General features: G+C 37.8%; 1 protein-coding gene across 5 annotated transcripts; it reads left to right on the top strand.

Annotated features, from left to right (window-relative positions):
• Window positions 1-15,548: 15,548 nt before the first annotated feature.
• Window positions 15,549-21,513, top strand: LOC132186225 (Basic-leucine zipper (bZIP) transcription factor family protein). 5 transcript variants are annotated; one of them, XM_059600087.2, is made up of 6 exons: window positions 15,549-15,695; window positions 15,862-15,922; window positions 16,067-16,967; window positions 17,932-18,064; window positions 18,262-18,346; window positions 20,779-21,513. In XM_059600087.2, exons 3-6 carry the CDS (start codon window positions 16,252-16,254, stop codon window positions 21,150-21,152), a joined length of 1,308 nt encoding a protein of 435 aa, XP_059456070.2. In that variant the 5' UTR covers window positions 15,549-15,695; window positions 15,862-15,922; window positions 16,067-16,251; the 3' UTR covers window positions 21,153-21,513. The 5 variants fall into 5 exon arrangements, with proteins under 5 accessions (XP_059456070.2, XP_059456078.2, XP_088369938.1 ...); XM_059600095.2 differs by having other exon boundaries at window positions 16,019-16,967; XM_088513812.1 differs by having other exon boundaries at window positions 15,549-15,749.
• The last annotated feature ends 117 nt before the right edge of the window (window positions 21,514-21,630 follow it).

The raw sequence follows: 21,630 nt of genomic DNA, 5'->3' as shown, positions 1-21,630 counted from the left end.
ATCTAGTTATTTGCCTATTAATTTAGGTAGGTAATTGTGAACAACAAATCCGAGTTATTCTGAGTGATTGCCGTCTTTTGTAGAGAGTCTGGCTGAACACTTAAAACTTAGCGCTTGTGGGAGGCAACCCTCATTCTTTCCCTTACCATTTTATCTTGTTTGTTTGTTTTTGTTGTGTTTTTCAGGGCAAGTGTCTGCCATTCAAGTTTGAGGGAGCATTCTCCTACGTTACACCCGACTTGGTCCGCTCATCTGGTATTGTATCTCTAGACCCATTGGGGACAATATGTCATTTTAGTTTGAGGGTGGGGTCGACATTTCTCTATCTTTTTCCTTGATTATTCTTGCTGTTTGTTTAAAAAGAAAATTTTGCTATGTTATTGATTAAGCAAGGGTAACACACCTATTCTGTGGTTTGTATGTCATTGGTCTGTTTAGCATTGTGAACACAGCATGTCATTAGGAATTTGAGTCTTTTGACTCATTGTTGGATTAGAGAGATTTCACATGTTTGAGTTTATTACCACAAATACACTAGCATAAAATCTGTGAGGTATAAGATTTGACTTGGTTAGGGTGTATCTTGAGATTTGTAGGATGAAGTGTGATGAAACCATGGCTTGAAAATAAATTAAAAAAAATAAATAAATAATTAGTTTGAGCTTCTCATTGAGTAACCGAACCTCATGCCTCACTAAGCATTGAGTGTTCGAGTAAAAAGATGAGAAATCTAGCTTGGTTGGTTGTATGGCTAGTTTGGCTTCGTAGCCTAGTTGACTTAAGTAATTAAGCCCTTAGGGATGTTTCTACATCTAGTGCCCTAAAACCATTTGGTTTGGGAGTCTCTGGCCCAACACTCATTACATAGGTCAATTAGAAAGCTTAAGGAAGCTAAGCATTGCACAGCCTACACAACAAAAAAAAAAAAAAAAAAAAATTTGCATGTTTTAAAGCCTTGGTTGTTTCATCTGACCGAATTCCTATCACTTTTAAGGTATACCCAAGTTTGAGAATAAATTGAAGCCTCATGATTATATGTTAGTCTCACATTGCACTTATTGGAACATGTGTTGTCTCAAATTTCCATCTTTGAGTTGAATGATTTGTGGTTGTCTTGATGATGTGATTATGGTGTTCACTATGATAAACCTGCTCAGGATGTAAAAAACCATATGTTTGTGTGGAAGTCCTTGTTTGTCAAATAACATAGTGCATAAATGTTTGTGGGTATCACTACTGTTAAACTCTCACGAGACTTCACTCATCCTCTAGGGATGCCTAGGGGTTTAAAAGGCTTGTTGCATATGCTAAATGCAATCGTTTCTCCCACGATAGCAGACTTATGTTTCTTGTTTTCATTTTGTTTTGCTAAGGGACTAGCAAAATGTAAGTTTGGTGGTATTTGATGAGTTCCAAATATTGTATATTTGGGCCCCTTAACTTATGTTTGTTAAACTCATAACTATGTTAATTTCTGATGTTTTTTGTTAGTTTTGATGTTTTGGTGTGTTGCAGGTTATTAAGAGAAAACTGCGGTTTGAGGGTGGAAATAAGCAAAGGCATTGAAGATCCCTAGAAGTGCGATCGAGCGCACAGAGTGACGATCGAGAACATATGCGCTCGAGCCCATGCACGGCACACTCGAGCGCACGACCACGTCAACCCTGGCACGCATCGCTTAAGTGCTACGCCGCAGGAACCCTGAAAAGTCGAGTGATCGAGCGCACTCACACTAACCTAGCAGCGCCGAACCCTAGTTTTTTTTTATTATTTATACAACTTTTTTTCTTGTAACCATACATTGGGTGGCGCCGTTTTAAGCAAAAATACAACGTTTGTCGTTCTGGAGCTTTTGCTTTGTTTTCCATTGTAAGTTTTATTTTTCTCATGATGTCAATTCAATTGTTTATTGTTTTTGTTATCATGAGAAGCTAAAACCTTCAACTCTGGTTGAAGATGAAGCATCGTCATTGATAAACATACATGTTCTTGTCGTTTTATATATACAATGAGACTGTTTTATCAAAGTGTTGTTCAAAAGTCAATTCAACTGTTTGATTAAGTTCACTTGATTGGATGTTGGTATCTTACTCATGCTTAATTTAATATTCGTTGTGTTTCGTCTGGGGGTACATCGAATGATTGGATTGAGACTAATATCCATTGTGATCTACGGATACAATGGATGATTTGATCTCAATTAAATATTCGTTGTGATTCTTTTAACGGATGAATTCATCAAATGATTTAATTTGCATGTTTAAAATTTTTGAACAATGTATTTGGGTTGACTAATGTATGCATAAAATGTAAGAAATGTTGTTTGATTTGGCGAGGCAGATTCGGAAACCTTAGTTATTTTCCATTACTTGTTTTCATATTGTTTAGTTTCGTTTATGTTTTTGCACGACAAAAATACGAAAATTGGAACTAGGCTAAGATAAAATTGGGTTAAACTAGAAAATTGATTTTTGCAAACATGTCTCCCTGTGGATTCGACCTCGCACTTGCACACTGCACATGACTCGTACGCTTGCGACTACAATTAAATTTGTACATCAGCTGGCAATGGCTGCTGGTAGCAGTTGGGTTGGGGTGGAGCCTTATTAGATTGAACATGATCGGCTGAAATGGTAAGCCCATATTAGATAAAACCAGCTTGACCCATTATGAGTGAACTAGGTTAGGTTGGATCTAGTTGAATTGATCCAGTTGACCTGATCGGCTAAACCGGTTGAATGAACCAGGTCTAACTCGTAGGGTCATGTTCACGGGCTGGCCTATTCGGCTGAGCCTTCTGGACCAGTAGAAGAGTGTCAGTGGGCTGGTTTTATGGGCCAAAAATGGGCGAAACCCATGGAACATTTACAATCAATCTGGCTTGAAATCATGAAGATCTGGTTCGAACCATTGAACCATGTTGAAAAGGTTCAATCTGGGTGATTTTGACCCGGTTGGCCTGATCGGCTGAACCGAAACTAGGAACTGGGTCTAATTCGCAGGGTCGGGTTGACGGGATTGTGCCTAATAGGCCTGAGCCATATGGATCGGTTAGAATAAATATTAGGTTGCTCCAGGTTGTGAAACCGAACCGGAATGAGACCCGCTTGGTCAAGTTGATGGATCGGATTACCAAATTCGTGGATTTGGGTCTAACCCACTAGATTGGGTCGACGGTTTTGGATCGGGTTGAAACCTGAATGGATATTGGCCGGAACTGATCTTTAGATCTGTATGCACGCATGTCTGGTGCATTTTAGAGGCGTGTTGCTAACAAACAGGCACGTGGGGAGGTGCTGCCAAAGACTACCGACGTGTGAACTGATCCTCCAGCGCGTATAAGGACTTGAAAGAAAATCTCAACGTGTGGAAGTGCGTGTTGGCGTGTGGAATGCAGCAACGGCTTATGGAGGCGCGTGGATTGGCCGACATGATCTCCAAGAGGTGCATGGGAGCGCGTGCAATGCTGAAATAGGATGAAATTGCACAGATCCACCGATCTGGACCCGAGACACCATTTTTTGTTGTTGATTGGCCGAGAAGAGTCAAGGTGGCGGCACATAAGGCGCATGGAGAAACTGGTAGAGGCGTGTGGCAGGACGGATTACGATGGATCTTCCACAGATCTGTAGATATGTGCCTTGCAAGCATGAATCTAGGTTAACTTTCCTTGATGAGGCTGCAATGAAGGTGTCGAAGAGATTTTTAGTGGCGGAGCGCTTGTCGACTTGCAAACGACTGGAAAAGAGAGGTCGCCGAAGGGAGTGCCAGGAAACGTCGAAGAAACATTGGACTCCACAAGAAAGGTGGCTCTGATACCATGTTAAATATATTGTTGAATATATTGTAGAGTGGAAGAATGATAAGGAGAAAAGAGAGAGCTGAAGGAAACAATGGACTACAATGTATTGAGTGATATTGATATATATGATGTGATCACAGTGGCCTCTATATATAGATAGGCTATGAGTGATAAGAAAGAAACCCTAGACTAAACCCTAGAATATGTAAGGCAACATAATAGAATAATATCAAATATTCTAACAATACCCAAGGCTCTGCTGAATTCCACTGACTTCCAAGCCACATATGCTTCTAGTTGGGTCAGCAATGAGTTATTTTTGTGGAACATATGGATGCCAACACATTCCCTTCTTGATTTCTAGCAATAACCCCCACACCCATCATCTTCCTTGATTTGTTAATCATCACATGCCAATTTACTTTAACAACGCCACAAGGTGGAAGTGTCCACTTTGGAACTTCTGTATTTAGTCTTGCTCCCCATTATTCTCCGCCCATTGTGCTGATGCATTAAAGTCCTCCATGGATTCCTTGGCACTGTGGATTAACTAGGAAGGGGAGAGTGAACTTTCCTTCAAAAACTACTATAGGTGCCAACAGTTAATCACAAAAGAAGAGACTCAATGAGCTAAGATCACTAACTAATACTAATATATATAATATAAAATACTAATATGCTACAAAGAAATTGTCTTTTTTGTATTCTTTCCCTGAATTCGTTGTTACAGTGAGCTTTGCGTTTCTACATATCCAAATTTTTTGAGCTATTATTGCCTCCCGTTATACCTCTTCCATGGCCAATTTCTCTAGAAGCTCACCCAGAATCTACATAAAGTCATCATCTCCACTAGGAATTTTTTGAATATTCCTAGCATAGCACCCTCATACATCATTTAAAGATGGACAACGCCACAAATATGGCAAGTAGTCTCCACATCCAGTCCACAAATTGGTGTTGTGCCAAATACCAACCTAAATTAATTGACAAATACTTGGTACGTTTTACTCGCAAGTGCACAAGATCAAACGATAGTATAGCAGGCAAATACGAGATCATTCCCATGAGGATTGGTAAATTATGTTTAGAAGTAATTTACTATTTAATTAAAAGACAAAACTCAATTGTCACTATTGAATTAAAATCAAGAAATAAAATAAAATATAAACTAAAACTAAAAAGGATTAGAGTTTTGATATCAACCACTAATCAGACTAGTTAAGATAACAATATGCCAATGCGTCAATCATACCGGTATATTTAATGTTTGCCAATCTAAGGGCATGGGTGTATACTCCTTAAGCTATAGATTTCCCTAAGCAACGAATTAGGCATGGGTGTATACTCTAATTCTTTTGATTTCTTAAAGGATTTAGCATGGGTGTATACTAAGTTGTTCTTTAAGAAAGCATAAATCTGTGAAAATTGACAAACACATGAGGCCTAGGGCATGGGTGTATACTCCCGGTTCCCCATGTTGATTAACCCAAGAACTCAGCGTGAGATTCTTTTGTTTCTCTTATTAAACCCAAGACTCGATCATCCATACCACATGCATATGTTGATCAAGCAAACACGTATGAGGAATTCAAGATAACAGGAATTAATCAAGTTAAATACACTAAAATATAATTGTAGCAAAGGTGCCAATATTGAAATCTTAAAAAGACATGATTAGGGCTTCAATCTAGCCCCAATTAAAATATAAACTACATAACAAAAATAAAAGGTGGAAGAGAAGAAAAACCCAAACTTCTCTTGATCTAGCCTCCAGTTACTTTCCAGAGCTTGTGTCTCTTTCTCCACACTTTTTCCCAGAAGCTAAGAGGTCTATTTATAGGCATTTAAAAGTCCTTGACATACTAGTAAACTTAGAAACTTCGTAGGGTTTAGTCCTATAACAATTGGGACTTGGAAAACCCTAATATGGAAGGAAAGAGAGTTTGGCTGCCTCTGATGTGTCTCCAGCGCACGGGTGCGCTCGATCGCAACCCATGTTCATTCGATCACACGTCTGCGATCAAGACTCTTCTGGTGTGCGCATGATCACGCATGGCTGCACTTGCTGCTTGTCTTCTCTGGTAGTGCGCTTGATCGCACTATCAGGAACTCCAACTTTTCCCAAATTCTCTCTTTGAGCCCAAATCTTCCAGATTTACTTTCTTCTCTTTCAAAAGCCTACAAAAGTGTGGAAAACACAAAAGAACTAAAATAGCATAAATTAACAACACTTAAGGAATTAACACATATAAGTTGAAGGGCTAAAATAAGAATATTTTGGCACTTAACAGTTGGGCACAAGAAATCCTGACCAATTTTTTATTTTTAATAAATTCTCCTTGGTTGGCAAATAATTGCTACAAGCCATCCGAAGGAAAACTGATGCAGCGTGACTTAGTGGGCTGCAGGGAAGAATGGCAATAAAGAACGGGATAAATAATTCTGGATCTTGAGTCAATTAAAGATCTAAGAATTCTTCTCAAAATTATAGAGTTTATCTATAGTTTGAAGGAAAATATGAAGAAAGCTCAACTCTAAGGCTTCTTATTCATGAAAACTAATTCATAAACAACAACTGCGTTTCTAGAGGCTATATGCATGTATTTATAGACCCCTAAACCTAATAAAACATGAAAAAAAAAAGTTGGTTTTAAACAAAATAAAGCTACGTGTTCGAATGGGACAAACAGCCGTTCGAACAGGGACTAAACAAGAACGTAAAAATACAAAAATTAACATCAGCGTTCAAACAAGCTTTGAACGGGACTCGAACGAAGCCTTTTAACCTCTCTGGACTACTCAAAATAAAGCTTCGCATTTGAATGGGCCTCAAATCCGTTCGAACGGTTGGAATTAGCAAACCCTCATGAAATATAACTTTGTAAATCTTTGAGTTAGCTTTCCAACGCCGCAAAGATTGCTCCAATCTGACATATGAAATTTTAGATATGGCCTTTTTAGTAGAACTCGTCATGTGCGAGTTTCTCCCTAATCATCGCTTTTCTTTATGGAATCCTTAGCTTTCCGGTCTACATCAAAAACTCTCACCATATCTAAGACATTTAAATTCCATATTGTCTTCCACTTCTACTCTCAACATTAGCAGTGGTGCATTCGCATATAGCTTGCACAAAACGACTGATATGCACTTCTAACTAAGAATTCTCCTTTAGGCATACTAATCCAAATTAGTTGATGATTTTTTCTGAAAGGGCTTATAGTCAAAATACAAATCATCTTCGCCTCCTTCTCATTAAAAATCTCCAGGATCAACAATACTTTCCATCATTTGGTTTTTTCATCAATAAGCTTTTGAACTATAGCATCTTTGTCCAAAATCATCATTGGAGATTGAACTATATATGTTGAAGGACTAGGGAACCATTTATTTGTGTATGGCCTTCCACCTTCTACATTAGTGAACTTAATCCTTACACACACAAAATAAAAGGATAAGGAGATAAAGGGTCACCTTGTCAAATTCCTCTAGGTGGAATTATCTTTCCATATGGTTGACCATTAATAAGGACTGATAATGTATAGTTCTAAGACATACCATAATTAATCTCGTCCACCTCTCCTTTTTTCCCCTTCATCTAAGACTGCATTTCTTGAGAGATAAGCAGTTATAGAGTTTTTACTAAGAGTACATTAATATACTGTATAAGCGATTATAGAGTTGCTCTGACTCGCCCAACAGGGTCTTCCCCATCCTCCCAGCTTTTCGTCGAAGTCTCCACCGCCCTGTTCCAGCCACTCACTGCCGCGTGTTCTTTGAGCTACTGCTAGAAGCTATCCTGCCAGCCTCCATTCACCCTGTCCTGTGTTGCAACCGCTGTTCAGTGAGCTTTTTTCCTGCTTTTTTTTTAACTTTTTTATTTTCCATGTATTTTTATTTTCATAAGGTGCGCTCGATCGCACTAGTGCAGCAGTGTGCGTGTGTGGTGTTGGTGCGCTCGAATGCACGTAGGGTGCGCTCGATCGCACTAACATAATGTAAATTTTTATATATATATATATATATATATATATATATATATATATATATATATATATATAAATGCAAAATGGACAGTACCTTACCAAAATAAAGAAAAGCAAACACAACATATAAATAAGAACACTAAAAGTACTACAGAAAATTATGAAAAGTAAAAAAAAAAAAAAAAAAAAAAAAAAAAAAAAATTGACACAATGGAAAGTAAACTAAAGGATAGAGAATTGTACCGCCTTCAGTGGCCTTAGTACCACTGATCTGAGCAGATGCGCTCGAGCTCCTAGACTGCTCAAGCACTTGCAATAGTAGCTTTAGTGCTACTATTGTGGGGAGATGCACTTGAACTTCATGGACTGTGGCTCAAGTGCTCTTAGAGGTGCTGCATATTGGACAGACTGGAGTGCCAAATCTTCATCTCTTGGTACAAAGTTCATTTCAATGTATGGCTTCACTCTGTGTCCATTCACCTTGGATGATTGATTTTTTTTTTAGCTATAAACCTCCACAGCTCCATGAGGAGAAACTTGAGTGACAACACAAGGGCCGAACCATCTAGGCTTACGCTTACCAGGGACAGGACTTAATTTTGAGTTATAGGTCAACACTTTCTATCCCACATAAAACTCTTTCTTGGCACGCTCCTTATCATGATAAGCTTTGGGTCTTTTCTTGTGGAGCTTGGTATCCTCATCTGCTTCATACCTCAATTCTTCAAGTTCATGCAGCTGCAGCTTCCTCTTAGCACTTGGACGTGGTGGAGAGGTTTCAAGGGGTTACTCGGCTTCAATGATGTCCTCAGTAACATCTTCATAATTTGGCTTGTTGTTCTGCCTTGTGACATTATGAGTGAAGGTGGCCTTCAATGGATCATTATGTTGGTCCCACAAAACTGGCTCAATAACACCTTGGATCATACAAACATCAAAACATTCTAAATTATCTTGAGGTAATTTCAATGCATCGAATATTTTGAACTCTATTGTCTCACCATTCACCTTCATACTCACAATACCCTTTTTCACACCTATTGTAGTATCAACAGTTCTCATAAAGGGTCTTCCTAAGATAATCGGTAGAAGTGATGGCATAGGGGATTCTTCCACATCCAATACAATAAAATCAGGAGGTAAAATAAATTTACCTACCTTTACCAAAACATCCTCAAGTATACCTCTTGGTCTTTTGATACTTTTGTCTGCCAATTGTAAGGTAATTGAAGTTGGTTGAAGCTCCCCCAAACCTAGTGTCTCATATACAGTGTATGGCAGCAAATTAACCCCAGCTCCTAGATCCAATACTGCCCTTTCAAAAAGATGGTCTCCTATCCTGCAAGGAATGGTTAAACTACCTGGATCTTTTAGCTTCGATGGTAGTTTTCTTAACAAAACCGCACTTACTTCCTCTGTTAAGGCCATTGTCTCATGCTCCTGAAACTTCCTTTTATTAGTGCAACAATCCTTTAAAAATTTAGCATATGAGGGAATTTGTTTAATTGCATCTAATAAAGGAATGTTAATCTTTACTTTCCTCAAGGTCTAAAAAATGTCAAAAAGTTGTTTTTCTTTCTTCAGCTTTACTAACCTTTGAGGGAAGGGTGGTGCATTCACCTTCTCCATTTTACTTACCTTGGAAGTTGAGGCTTCATCTGGAGATGCTTGAGCTGTCTCTTCAGATCCTATGACCTTGCCATTTCTGAGAATTGTGACTGCTTTTAGCTGTTGGTGACCCCCTGGATTGGGTATTGTTTGGGATGGAAATTCACCCCGCTTTCTTTCACTCAACTCCTTAGCCATTTGCCCCATTTGTACTTCTATTCTTTGAATAGCTTGCTTGGTCCTTTGAATGGATTGATCATGTTTGGCATTGGTTTGTTGTTGCGCAAGCATAAATTGTTGTACCAAACTTTCCAGGTCATTCATCTTCGGTTCCTGAACTGCTTGGATTGCTTGTTGGGGACTCCTTTGCTGTCCTTGAGGATTTAGAGCATTCCGATTGTTACTCCATGAGAAATTGGGGTGGTTGCACCACCCTGGATTGTAGGTGTTGGAGTATGGATTGTTCTTGGGAGGATAATTGTTTTGTCCCACATAGTTCGCCGCTTCTTGATCTTCAAATGGAGACAAAGGACAAGTCTCAGTGGTGTGATCAAAGTGAGAACATATGGCACATACCTGGGATTGTGCGTCTTGTTGACTAGGTGAGATGTTTTGAGCAGTCATGGCTTTGACAATCATATCTAGCTTTCTTTCCATAACAACCATTTGATTTGGAGATCCACCATTTAGGTTCACTTCATACATACCTTTACTTTTTACTCCTCGCCTTCCTCTGGAACAAAATTGTTGGGAGTGCTCACTTAGTGTTTCGAAGAGCTCCATGACTTCCTCACTGCTCTTTTCCATAAGTGCACCTCCACAAGCTGAATCAATCATCCCTTTGTTAGTGTCATCTAACCCTTCATAAAAAATTTGTACCTGATCATCTTGAGGGATGTTGTGATGTGGGTACTTCAGAAGCAATGCATTGAGGTGGTCACATGCCTACAAGAAAGATCTCTATCTCTCTGTTGGAACGTTTGAAGTTCCCTTTTAAGCTGCCTTGTCTTTTGAGTCGGGAAAACTTCTTTAGGAACTTAGTGGCAGGCTCTTCCCAAGTATGGATGGAATCTGCAGGCAAGGAATTATACCACAATTTAGCATTATCTTTCAAAGAAAGGGAAAGAGGACTAACCTGAGTCTCTCCGGAGTTAGGCCCTGTATGTGCTGAAGCTTGCATAGATCAAAGAATTCCTTAAGATGCAAGTTAGGATCCACAGTAGCTGTGCCCCTGAAGTGAGTCAATGCATTGAGTATATGTGGGGATATATAATAATTGCCTTCCACTTCCGGTTGATAGGCTATGCATGATGGCTAGTTGAGGTTTTTCGGGATGAAAGCCTGTTTCATCGGTCTTCGCACTAGTGGTGGATTCGCCTCTAGTGGTCTTGGCACCAGTGGTGGGTTCTCTTGTAGATCTTCCATTGTTTCTTCAACTTCTTCCTCTTCTTCTGTGTCGGAGTTGTCTCGAGGCCTTTGTCGAATTGTCCGCTCAATTTCGGGTTCGAGTGGAAGGATGATTGAGTCTTGAGATCGATGACCTTGCATAAGTTGAATTGCCTCTACAGTCAAAGCAGCTTCAGTGATGCTGTCCAGATGCTCCCTGGAACTGCGCTAGATCGCAATAACAAAATGCAAGTGCCGCAATCTGAAATCAAAACAGAAAACATAAAAATAAGAAAAACAAAAAATATTTTGGATTTTTGATAAAAACTGAATTAAAAATTAAAAATTAAAAATTAAAATAACAAAGATAAAGGAAAATAATTCTAAACAAAATTTACCGCAATCCCTGGCAACAGCGTCAAAAACTTAATGTGCAAATATCTACTTAAATTTATAGGCAAATAATTGTACGTTTTACTTGCAAGTGTGCAAGATCAATATTGTAGTATATTGTACAAGTACGAGATCATTCCCACGAGGATTACTAAATTTTGCTTAAAATAAATTTTGTTAGTAAAACAAACAAAGATTGATTTTGATTTGATAATAATAAAAAGGTAGGGCTTTGATATTCACCACTAATCATGCTTATATAATATAACAATATGCCAATACTTTGATCATGTTATGTATATCTAATGTTTGTCAACCTAAGGACATTGGTGTATACTCTAACTCTTTTCTTTCTTAAAGGATTTACCATGGGTGTATACTAAATTGTTCTTTAAGAAAGCATGATTCTATGGAAATCGACAAACACATGAAACCTAGGCATGGGTGTATACTCCCGGTTTTCCATATTGATTAACCTAAGAACCCGGTGTGGATTTCTTTTGTTACTTTTATTAAACCCAGGACTCGGTCATCTAAATTGATTTAACTAACTAGTCCATACCACATGCATATGTTGATCAGGCAAACACATATGAGGAATTCATGAAAACAGGAATTAATTAAGTTAAATATCACAACATGATCATCACAAATGCGCCAATATTAAATATTAAATAAACATAATTAGGGTTTCAATCTAGCCCTACTAAGTAAATTAGTTACACATGAGTTTGATGTTAAACATCTTCATAAAATAAAATAGAAAGGAAAAGAATAAACCCGAAACTCGAACTTGAAGAGCTCCAATTCTTCTCCTCGAAAATTGTATGTCTATTCTAAAGGTTTAAGGATCTATTTATGAGCCTTAGGAATACTCTAGAAACCCTAAAAAACGTAGGGTTTGAGCCCTAGTTCGCAAAAAGCTTCAAAACCCTAAAATCAACAATTTCCCTAAAAAGGCTGGTGGCTGTCTTGCTCCTCACACATGGATGCGCTCGATCGCAGGACTGAGATCGATCCTCTGTGCTGGGCACTCAATCGTAGGTGTGATCGAGGCTGCTGCTTGTGTGCACGAGCGCACGCCTTGCACTCGTCTTGGTCTTCGCCTGTAGTGCGCTTGATCGCAGCTCCACTGCGATCGATCGCACTACCAGAGCCTCCAGCTTTTCCCAAAATAGCTCTTTAAGCTCGAAACTTCTGAAATTGCTTCATTTTCTTTCAAAAGCCTATAAAAATAAAGAAAGCACATAAAAGAACTAAAAAGGCACAAATTAATCAAAACTAAATGATTAACAAATATAAGTTAAGGGCTAAAATATGAATATTTTAGCACTTAACACCAATTGCACGATGTAATCTAATATGGCGTACATGATCACATATTGGTCAATTGCCAATATAGCACGAGCCATATATTATTAGCAATAGTGTTTTGCGACCTTAATTTACACATTTTCAATCATAATAGGTTGCTTGCATCATGGGCTCCAATCAATTACACTTTGATCAGGCCATAGGCATTTGCCTATGTCTTTAGGCAAGATCATGGCCGTTCAACAACCTTTCCATCGTACCGTGTCGGTCCCTCATATTGTCATTAGTATGGTTCAATGGAATTGTAGTTATTCAGTGACCCTATGGCCATGCAATATTGACACTTTAAATAATGACACATATTGGTCCAATGTTAACTGCATTCTTTGCAAGATATCCAATATTGACACTTTAAATAATGACACATATTGGTCCAATGTTAACTGCATTCTTTGCAAGATATCTTTGGTGATCCCTTTTCGCAAGGCATACTTGGTGGGCTCTGTTAAGAGAGCCATTATAATAAAGTTTGAAAAACCTTAAATATGCAAAAATACTTTTTTAGTTTTAGGTTTTTTATTTTTTTTTGGAGAGAGTAAGAGCTTAGAGGGGCCATTCAGTCCATATCTAATAGGGCTAGCAAAACGAGTAATCAAGTAGACACGATTAGGACCCGTTAAGACCCGCGACCCGATTACCCGAGACACGAACACGACCTGTTTAGCTAAACGGGTTAATGGGTCTGACACGATTATAACACGAAAAAAATCCGCGTAACCCAACATGACCCACTTAACCTGTTTAGCATAATCGGGTCATATTAGGTAGACCCGACCCGACCCGCGCGCTAAACAGGTAAACCGACCCGACCCGACACTTTTTTTTTTTTTTTTTTTTTTTTTTTTTTTAAAAAAAAAAAAAAAACCTTTAATCAAAATTAGAAAAAATAATTTAATAAAGGGATCTCTTGGGCCAAAGGACAAGTCAAATTTATCCTAACCGTCCAAGAAGAATAAAAAGTTTTAAAAGAGAATGTTTTAATATATAAATAATGATTTAAAAGAGAATGTTTTAATATATAGACCCACATAGAAAAACTAACAGAAAAACAAGGAATAGGCCAGTGAAGTGAAGAGTAAAGTGAAGCCGTGAGTGAGTCAGTAAGTGTTAGGGTTAACTTAATTAGAACTTAGACATAGGTTTTTTTTTTTAAAAAAAAAAATTAAATGGGTCTGGCGGGTGACCCGAGACCCGCCAAACCCAGTTGACCTGCCAAACCCGGTTGACAGGCCAGACCCGATTGACCGGCCAGACCCATTTATTAAACGTGTATGGCGGGTTGACCCGCTAGACACGAATTTAATCGTGTCTTAATCTGGTAGACCCGATTAAGACCCGAACTCGATAAGCCCAAACTCAATACCTGTTAATTTCGTGTCGTGTTCATGTTGGGTTCGCGGGTCGTGTCAATGAAGTGACACAACATGACATGATTCCTTGCTGCGCGCGCTTACTTAAACTAGTTGTATACAGAGTCGTTGGGCTCTCCTTGGACCTGGCTAGGTCAACAAACTAGCCCACAAGCCTAGGAGTTACAAATGAGTATATCAATTTGTTTGACCGATGACATGTTAAAGTAAATAACGACTCAAGTGCCTAAATAAATATAAAAAATAAAAAAAATAAAAGGTAATAACCATCCCAACAAGACTATACGTTCATTAAAAGGAACCACCACAAGAAAAGTGTAATTTGCAAGTATACAAGAAGGTTATTGTCTGAAAAAAAAAATAATAATAATAATAATAAATAATTATTAATATTAGAAGTCTAAGTAACATAATATCCACGAGAAAGTGATTGAAGAAGTCAAAGTCAAACCAATCTAATAATTAAAAAAGTTATTATTACTTGGTTAATAATCTTCCACCATTATTGTATGACACTTTCTTGAGTTTTGATGCATAATCTTTATAATTGATCCTAGAGATATGTTTTTTTATGGATCAAACCAATGTCCAAATAAAAACTTGATAGAATATAATTCACCTACAAGCATAAATTCTTGACACCTAATATAATCCTAAAATACTCCAAAGACGCAACAAGAGAAGAATAAATTATTAAAACCAAAGAATAGGTTGATTAAAACTCTTCTTTTACTCTTGCTACTGATCACAAGCAACTTACCTGTAAAGTATAGTAACAAGTTGCTCAACATCATTATTAGAAAGAGGGAAAAAAAACCTCTTAACTAACCTTAGCTTAGCTTTACAAGTTTTCATGGGAATAAGAAGGAAAACTTGTGTACACAATGTGAGTATAAAAAAGGTAAAAAAACTCTCCTAAAGAATTATAAATAAAATGAGACTGAATGGGTCAAATCTTCACGGAAACTTATAAAAAAAAATATTAATGTTCAAGGAAAATAATAATCTAAAAAATTATTACTTCAAACATCTCCATGCCACTATATATATATATTCCACTCTAAAATTATTACTTCAAACATCAGCAAGCCTCAATGTCTCCACCCTTGATCGTAGGCACTCATGGGCTTTGGCTCGGGGTGACCAATTGCATTACCACAAATTAATCAAGGATTTGGTTTGTAGACTTTTGTGCTTGATCTACTGTTCATGACAACTTTTTATTCTTATGGCTTTGAATCAATGAATTGTTAGATTAAACTATTTTTTTGAGAGCAATGCTATATATTATATTTTTATCTCATAATTATTTTATAATGTTGGTATAGTAGTTTTAATAAATTCTTGATTTTTTTTTAATAAAGACTAATTCAAAATTTAATTACGAGTAATTTCTATTTTCTAGCCATACTCATTTCTTTGTTGTCCATTTCAAATTATTCCATTTGTGGTTTTGTGCTTTTTATGTTTTATTTTTATTTTTTTGTAAAAAACAAAGAAAAAGAAATTACAAACAGAGAAAGAATGTAAGGGACAGGAGTTGGCAGAGGATTCGGTCCCCTCGAAAGTTCGACTTATGTGTACGTTATATATATATATATATATACACGCGTACAAAGACCATCCCCGAAGGTTCGCTTTCTTCTCTCTGTCTCTCTCGCTCTCTCCCCCTGTCCATGTGATTTTGTTCATCCAGATTCGCTCTCTGTACAAAAGCCGCGGGATTCTCCTCTACTGCGCTTTACAGCTCCCATTTCCAAGATCTGTCAGCACAATCTGTGAGAATTTATGTCCTCTGTTAACTTTACCGAGAAAATCACCTGATTTTCCTGGCAAGTTTTTATGCTGTTGTTCAATACTCAGTTATTTATATATACATGTGTGTATGTTTTCTTAATTCTATTTTTATGAATCTCTCTGTATGTTGTTGCATCCATTGTTCAGATCTCTGGTTTCCTGACGCTTATGTGCTCTCTGCTACCTCGATTTTCTGAGCCTTTCTTGTGTAAGATTCTTGGGTTTAATCTCTTTATTCAATACCCATTTTCAGAGATTAGAGGAAAGTCTGTAATTTGAAGGGTTCTCTGTGCTCACATTCTAGGTTTTGTGAGGTTCATAGCTTCATTTTTACTCTCCCTATTGTCTTCAGCTATAATAGGAATCCGTTTGTTGAAGCTTGGAAGGAAAAGTGGTTCTTTGGGTGTCTAAAAAAAGCCGAATTCCGTTCATTTTCTTCTAGGGTTTTGTTTCGTCCTGGGAGGAATTACAGTTTCTTGGGGTTTGGTATTGTTGAGCTATTTGTGAGAGTCTTTTCGGGTTTGAAATTTTTCCTAGATGGATAAGGAGAAATTCCCAGGCCATGGTGGAGGTTTTCCACCACCGTCTGGCCGTTACTCAGGTTTTTCGCCAACTGGAAGTAGTTTCAATGTGAAACCTGAGCCATCCTCTGCATCACCATCATACCCGCCACTGGCCCCGGGTGCTAGTTCAGACTCAGGTCATTTTGGGCATGGCATGAATGCAGATTCTAGTCGCTTTAGCCATGATATTAGCCGAATGGCCGATACCCCACGGAGGAATTTGGGTCATAGACGTGCCCATTCGGAAATTCTCACCCTTCCTGATGATATTAGCTTTGATAGTGATCTCGGTGTTGTGGGTGGTGCGGATGGGCCTTCATTTTCGGATGAGACTGAGGAGGACTTGTTTTCTATGTACCTTGATATGGACAAGTTCAATTCATCATCTGCTACGTCAGCATTTCAAGTGGGTGAGCCATCGTCTGCTGCGGCTGCACCAACTCTGGCAATGACATCCATGCCAACACCAGCGTCTGGAGCTGCAACTTCTGCCGAGAATGTTGCAATTGGTTCTAATGAGAGGCCCAGAGTTAGGCACCAACATAGCCAATCCATGGATGGGTCAACGACAATCAAATCGGAGATGCTTGTCTCAGGTTCAGATGAAATCTCTGCAGTGGATTCCAAGAAAGCCATGTCAGCTACTAAGCTTGCGGAGCTTGCTTTAATTGATCCCAAGCGTGCAAAGAGGTGTTATTTTCTTGAAGAGTTTTATAATTTTCCAGTTTATATAATCTCCAAAAGATTAAGGCTGAATGATGGTATTTTTTCTTATGTCAACTCTGGAATCGGTTGCTATAATTTTATTTTGGAACATATATTACTTGGTGCAAATTAGTAATCTTCTCTTGCAAAATTGTTTGGTCCTGCTTAGTTATATCCCATTTCTAAATATTTCACATGTGAATGACAGGTTTATGAAAATGTAGTGTGCGATATTTATTTGGCTAAACATTCTGGTATTTATGAGGTCTTTGAAATTAGTGTAGTTGCTTTCTGATTAAAAGGTATTGGTCCATTAGTTCTGGGATTGTTTCTATATGTTTATGATTGCTCAGTAGTTCGTTTAGTGTTCATTTTGGTTTGTTTGACCATTAAAACACTCTAAATGAAGCCAAAATATAAGGCTTCCTGTGGAGTCCCACTAAACCATTCATGATCTTTGTGGCACTTCTTGGTGGCTTATTGTTTCCTCTAGGATGATGGAGAGAGCTTCCACTAGGGGTAAAACTTTGGAAGTTTTGGGTCTAGTTTTTTTGGTGATTCTTGCATCTATATTTCCTGTCAATTATTCCTGTTTCCATTTCGGTGGCTGCTGCAGAATTTTGTGGGTTGTATTGCTTTTTCTTTCTTATATATATATATATATATATATATATATATATATATATATATATATATATCCTTGAGTCAAGATGGGAAATATGACCTATATTTCCAAAGTGTTTCCATGTTGCGAGAAGTGCTATTGATGCTCCTACAAAGTTTACCATTCCATGTTGTCAATCTTAGATGATTTCTTGCTTGTGATCTCTCTCTCTCTGTTTCTCTCTTGGAGATGTTTTTTTCTCATCCTCTTCAGTTTTTGTCTAGTAATAGCTATGTGTTACACTTTAAAATCATGCTGATATTTCCTTTTTGTTCCACGTGATAGGATCTGGGCAAACAGGCAGTCAGCTGCTAGATCAAAGGAAAGGAAGATGCGATACATTGCTGAGCTTGAAAGGAAAGTGCAGACACTGCAAACAGAAGCAACTTCCTTGTCTGCTCAACTGACCCTCTTGCAGGTAAATTGCATCAGCTCAGCACATACTCCCTAGTGAATGTGTAAGTTTCCAAGACTTGCATGTTTGCTGTATATAATTTGTGCAAGCATATGTTTGCTTTTGTTCTGCACAAGTTTGATATCTAGCATTATCCAACATATGGGTGTATATGGTTGTTTCAATGACATTTCTTTTGTGGGTCGGATTGTTATGAGCAGAGAGATACGAATGGTCTGAATGCTGAGAACAGTGAACTGAAGCTGCGCTTGCAAACAATGGAGCAACAGGTTCACTTGCAAGATGGTAAGCGCATATCTTGTGAACCCATTTCAAGACTAATCCCCCAATTCTAATGCTTCTTTTTGTTATGTTTCTATTGAGATTGTCACAAGAATTTAACGCAAAGCAAACATCTAACATGACAAATCTTAGTAGAGTAGGTTACAGATAATGCAATATGAATTTCCTTACTATAGGCAATGGTCTTTGTCTGCAGCTCATGATTTTCTCTCTCTGCCGAGAAGAGTGTTTGAATTTCTGTATAATTATTTTGTCATTTGTAAGGGCCGTATACTGCACTATCCTTCTAATTGTTCATGTCATGCAATTGTACCCTTGTTACAAGTATAAGATTTTGTATGTTCAAGGATCCCCTGGTTTTTTTGTCATTTATATTCTATTCTTGGATTATGACTTTTTATTAGAGGCTTGAACATGCCTCCAGGTGACAGATGTTCCAGCTATGGCCTTGTCAAGGGACATTCTTGACATGGCCATGCTCAGGTGACCCTCAGGTGTATCAATATTATAAAGGACTGAGCTAGTTTTTTCTTACCTTCCCCTGCATCTCTTATTTTTTTCTAGGATGAGTATAGTAACTCAAGTCAACATCAATTAGGAAGGTTTTGTCCTGCCTATGGTGCATATAATTGATTTTGAGGATTTTATTTGTACTTATTTGATCATGCCTTTTAGTAATTATAATTTAATTATTCCAAATACATTGGATATTGTTCCTTATCCATGTATGTACTATTTATTGTTGTTCTTTTACTTCTTTTTTTGTACAAGTCCTTTCAGGTTTGTTTTCTGAATGCTAGGGCTGTAAATCTTGAATTTATCAAATCTAGTGCGAAGACATAATGATGTTACTGTAGCTGGCCATTATCTCCCAATCTGCTCCACCCCCCCCCCCCCAAAAAAAAAAAATGAAGGAAAGTTGGTCATTATTTGCTTACTCTTCTTAGGCATACATATCATATTTCATTCATTATAGTGTATCTGGTGTTGTTACCTCGCATCTCCATATGCACGTGTTTATTCAAAAAAAAAGAAAAAAGGAGTATTCTGGTGATAGGAGTACTCTGCATAATAGGTGCCTGCATTGGCATTATATTGTCATGCTGATGATATTTTGCTTCTAAATTTGGATTTTCATTGTCGGGAATATGGATAGCTTTTTTTTAGAAGTTGGGGTTCTTACAACAGATGAACATGTTTTGGTTTCAAAGGTTTGTATCATTATATTAGAGAGAGACAGTTGATTTTCATAACTTTGTTTGCATATAAATTTTGGCTTTATGATACTGGACCTACAGCTGGAAACATGTTTGTTGTTTTTTAAATCTTGACTTGGTAGTTTTGGCCACATTTTCTAGATAATTGGAAAGGTATTCTATTTTTTGTTCTTTTTTCTTTGCTCTCAATTTGTTTTGTTTTTTGACATGCATGGCTTTTTTTATTCACCACTTTGGTCTCTGTCTCTCTCTCCACAGGTGTTAATATTTGTGAAGTTGTTTGTAGTGTCTTACAATATAATTCCTTTAGGAGGTTGGTATGCTGTAACATTTTAAAGCTTTCTAGCATGGAAAATGATGAAAATGGCCTACCACATTAACGGAAAAAATAAATTGAATATCCAATAATTCTGCAACATGTGGTCCGCCAATGTATAAGTTACATTCATGCAATGTTACAGGTGCTATTTTAGAGTCATTGGTTTTGCTTGCTATTAAAAGTTTTTCTTGCTATTAATGATTAGCTGATTCCTCTACAATCCCCTTTTTTGTTCGCCTATGAGTATTCCTGAACCATTTTCACTAATTAAGTGATAAGTAGGTATGTTTTGTATTGTTTTGGCAATGCAATCACTGTGTTGTCTTCAGTAGCACGTTTGGCATAACTGTTGTTTAAAATGAAGTCCTTAGTCGTTGCAGTAGTTATATGAATCACAATTATGGCATTCAAGCCTTTTCCACTCAGACCGAGATTCGGTGCAATACATAAATTAAAGAAAAAATAATAATAGGGGTGGCTCTGTGGGTTTTGCCACCCCAAACAGGGGTTCGGAGGTGGTCACACTGCCCTTCTAGGTGGCTGAGCCCCCTTCCCCCCCCCCCCCCCCCCCCCAAAAAAAAAAACCCCAACAGCCACATTTTTATTTTGGCTTTGTTGTCACGATCTTGGCCATTTAAATGAGAATGAACAGCCCACAAAATAGGTATTGCATCCCATGCAATACAAATACATGGGATCTCAATCCTTTCCACTCTGAATGTGATCTGTCTACTTCGATTACTTGACTTATTGTTTATTTCATAAATAGAATATACATTTTTTGTATTGTGATCAATGAACATAGCACCTCTGCATTGCCGTAGATGATTGGTCCACTTTGATTACTGGACTGGTGCTATTTGCCTAATAATTAAATCTTGTTTTTTGTTTTGTGATAGCACTAAATGATGCACTCAAAGAGGAGATTCAGCATTTGAAAGTATTGACTGGCCAAACTATGCCAAATGGTGGATCTATGATGAATTTTGCTTCTTTTGGAGCTGGCCAGCAATTCTATCCTAACAATCATGCGATGCACACACTTTTAACTGCACAGCAGTTTCAACAGCTTCAGATTCATCCTCAGAAGCAGCAGCATCAGTTTCAGCAGCATCAACTGCATCAGCTTCAACAGCAACAAATGCAGCAGCAGCAGGATCAACAGCAACAGCAACAACAAACAGGAGACCTGAAAATCAGAGGATCCATATCTTCTCCCAGCCAAAATGAAAATGCTTCAGATGTCAACTCCTCTGTTTCCAAAGAGGGTTGATGGGCCAGTAGGGCAGGTATTGAAAGAGTCGTTGTTCAAAATTGTAGTTCAGATCCATCACAGATAGGAAAGTCTTCCCATCCCCCCTTCTTTTTAAATATGTTAAGTCTTTATCACATTTTGTATGTAGGCAGTTCTAGATATGATTTTAGTTTTAGATTGAATTGTTGACTTTAGACATTGTATCTGTAGGAAGAAGTGTATGGGATTTTAGTTTTAGTTTGATTTGGTTTAATGGGATGCTGATGAATTCAAATTTTTGAGGTTTGGTGTGGCTCTCTCTCTCTCTCTCTCTAACAGACCTATGCCAGCATTTCAGACTGGAAATTGATTTGTCAATTCTACCTTGGAATTCGGTTCACATTTGTCTTGGGTCACCGTGTTGTTCATGTTGCTGGCAATTCAGACTCAAATAGTTCTCCCGGCCTTCTTTTGTATCTATTGTGTAGCTTTTCCTGATGGATTAGTGGTCGAGCTT

This window comes from Corylus avellana, chromosome 2 (assembly GCF_965113065.1).
Source record: "Corylus avellana chromosome 2, dhCorAvel1.hap1.2, whole genome shotgun sequence".
Classification (NCBI taxonomy): Eukaryota; Viridiplantae; Streptophyta; class Magnoliopsida; order Fagales; family Betulaceae; genus Corylus; species Corylus avellana.
This window is presented reverse-complemented; position numbering and strand designations above follow the sequence as displayed.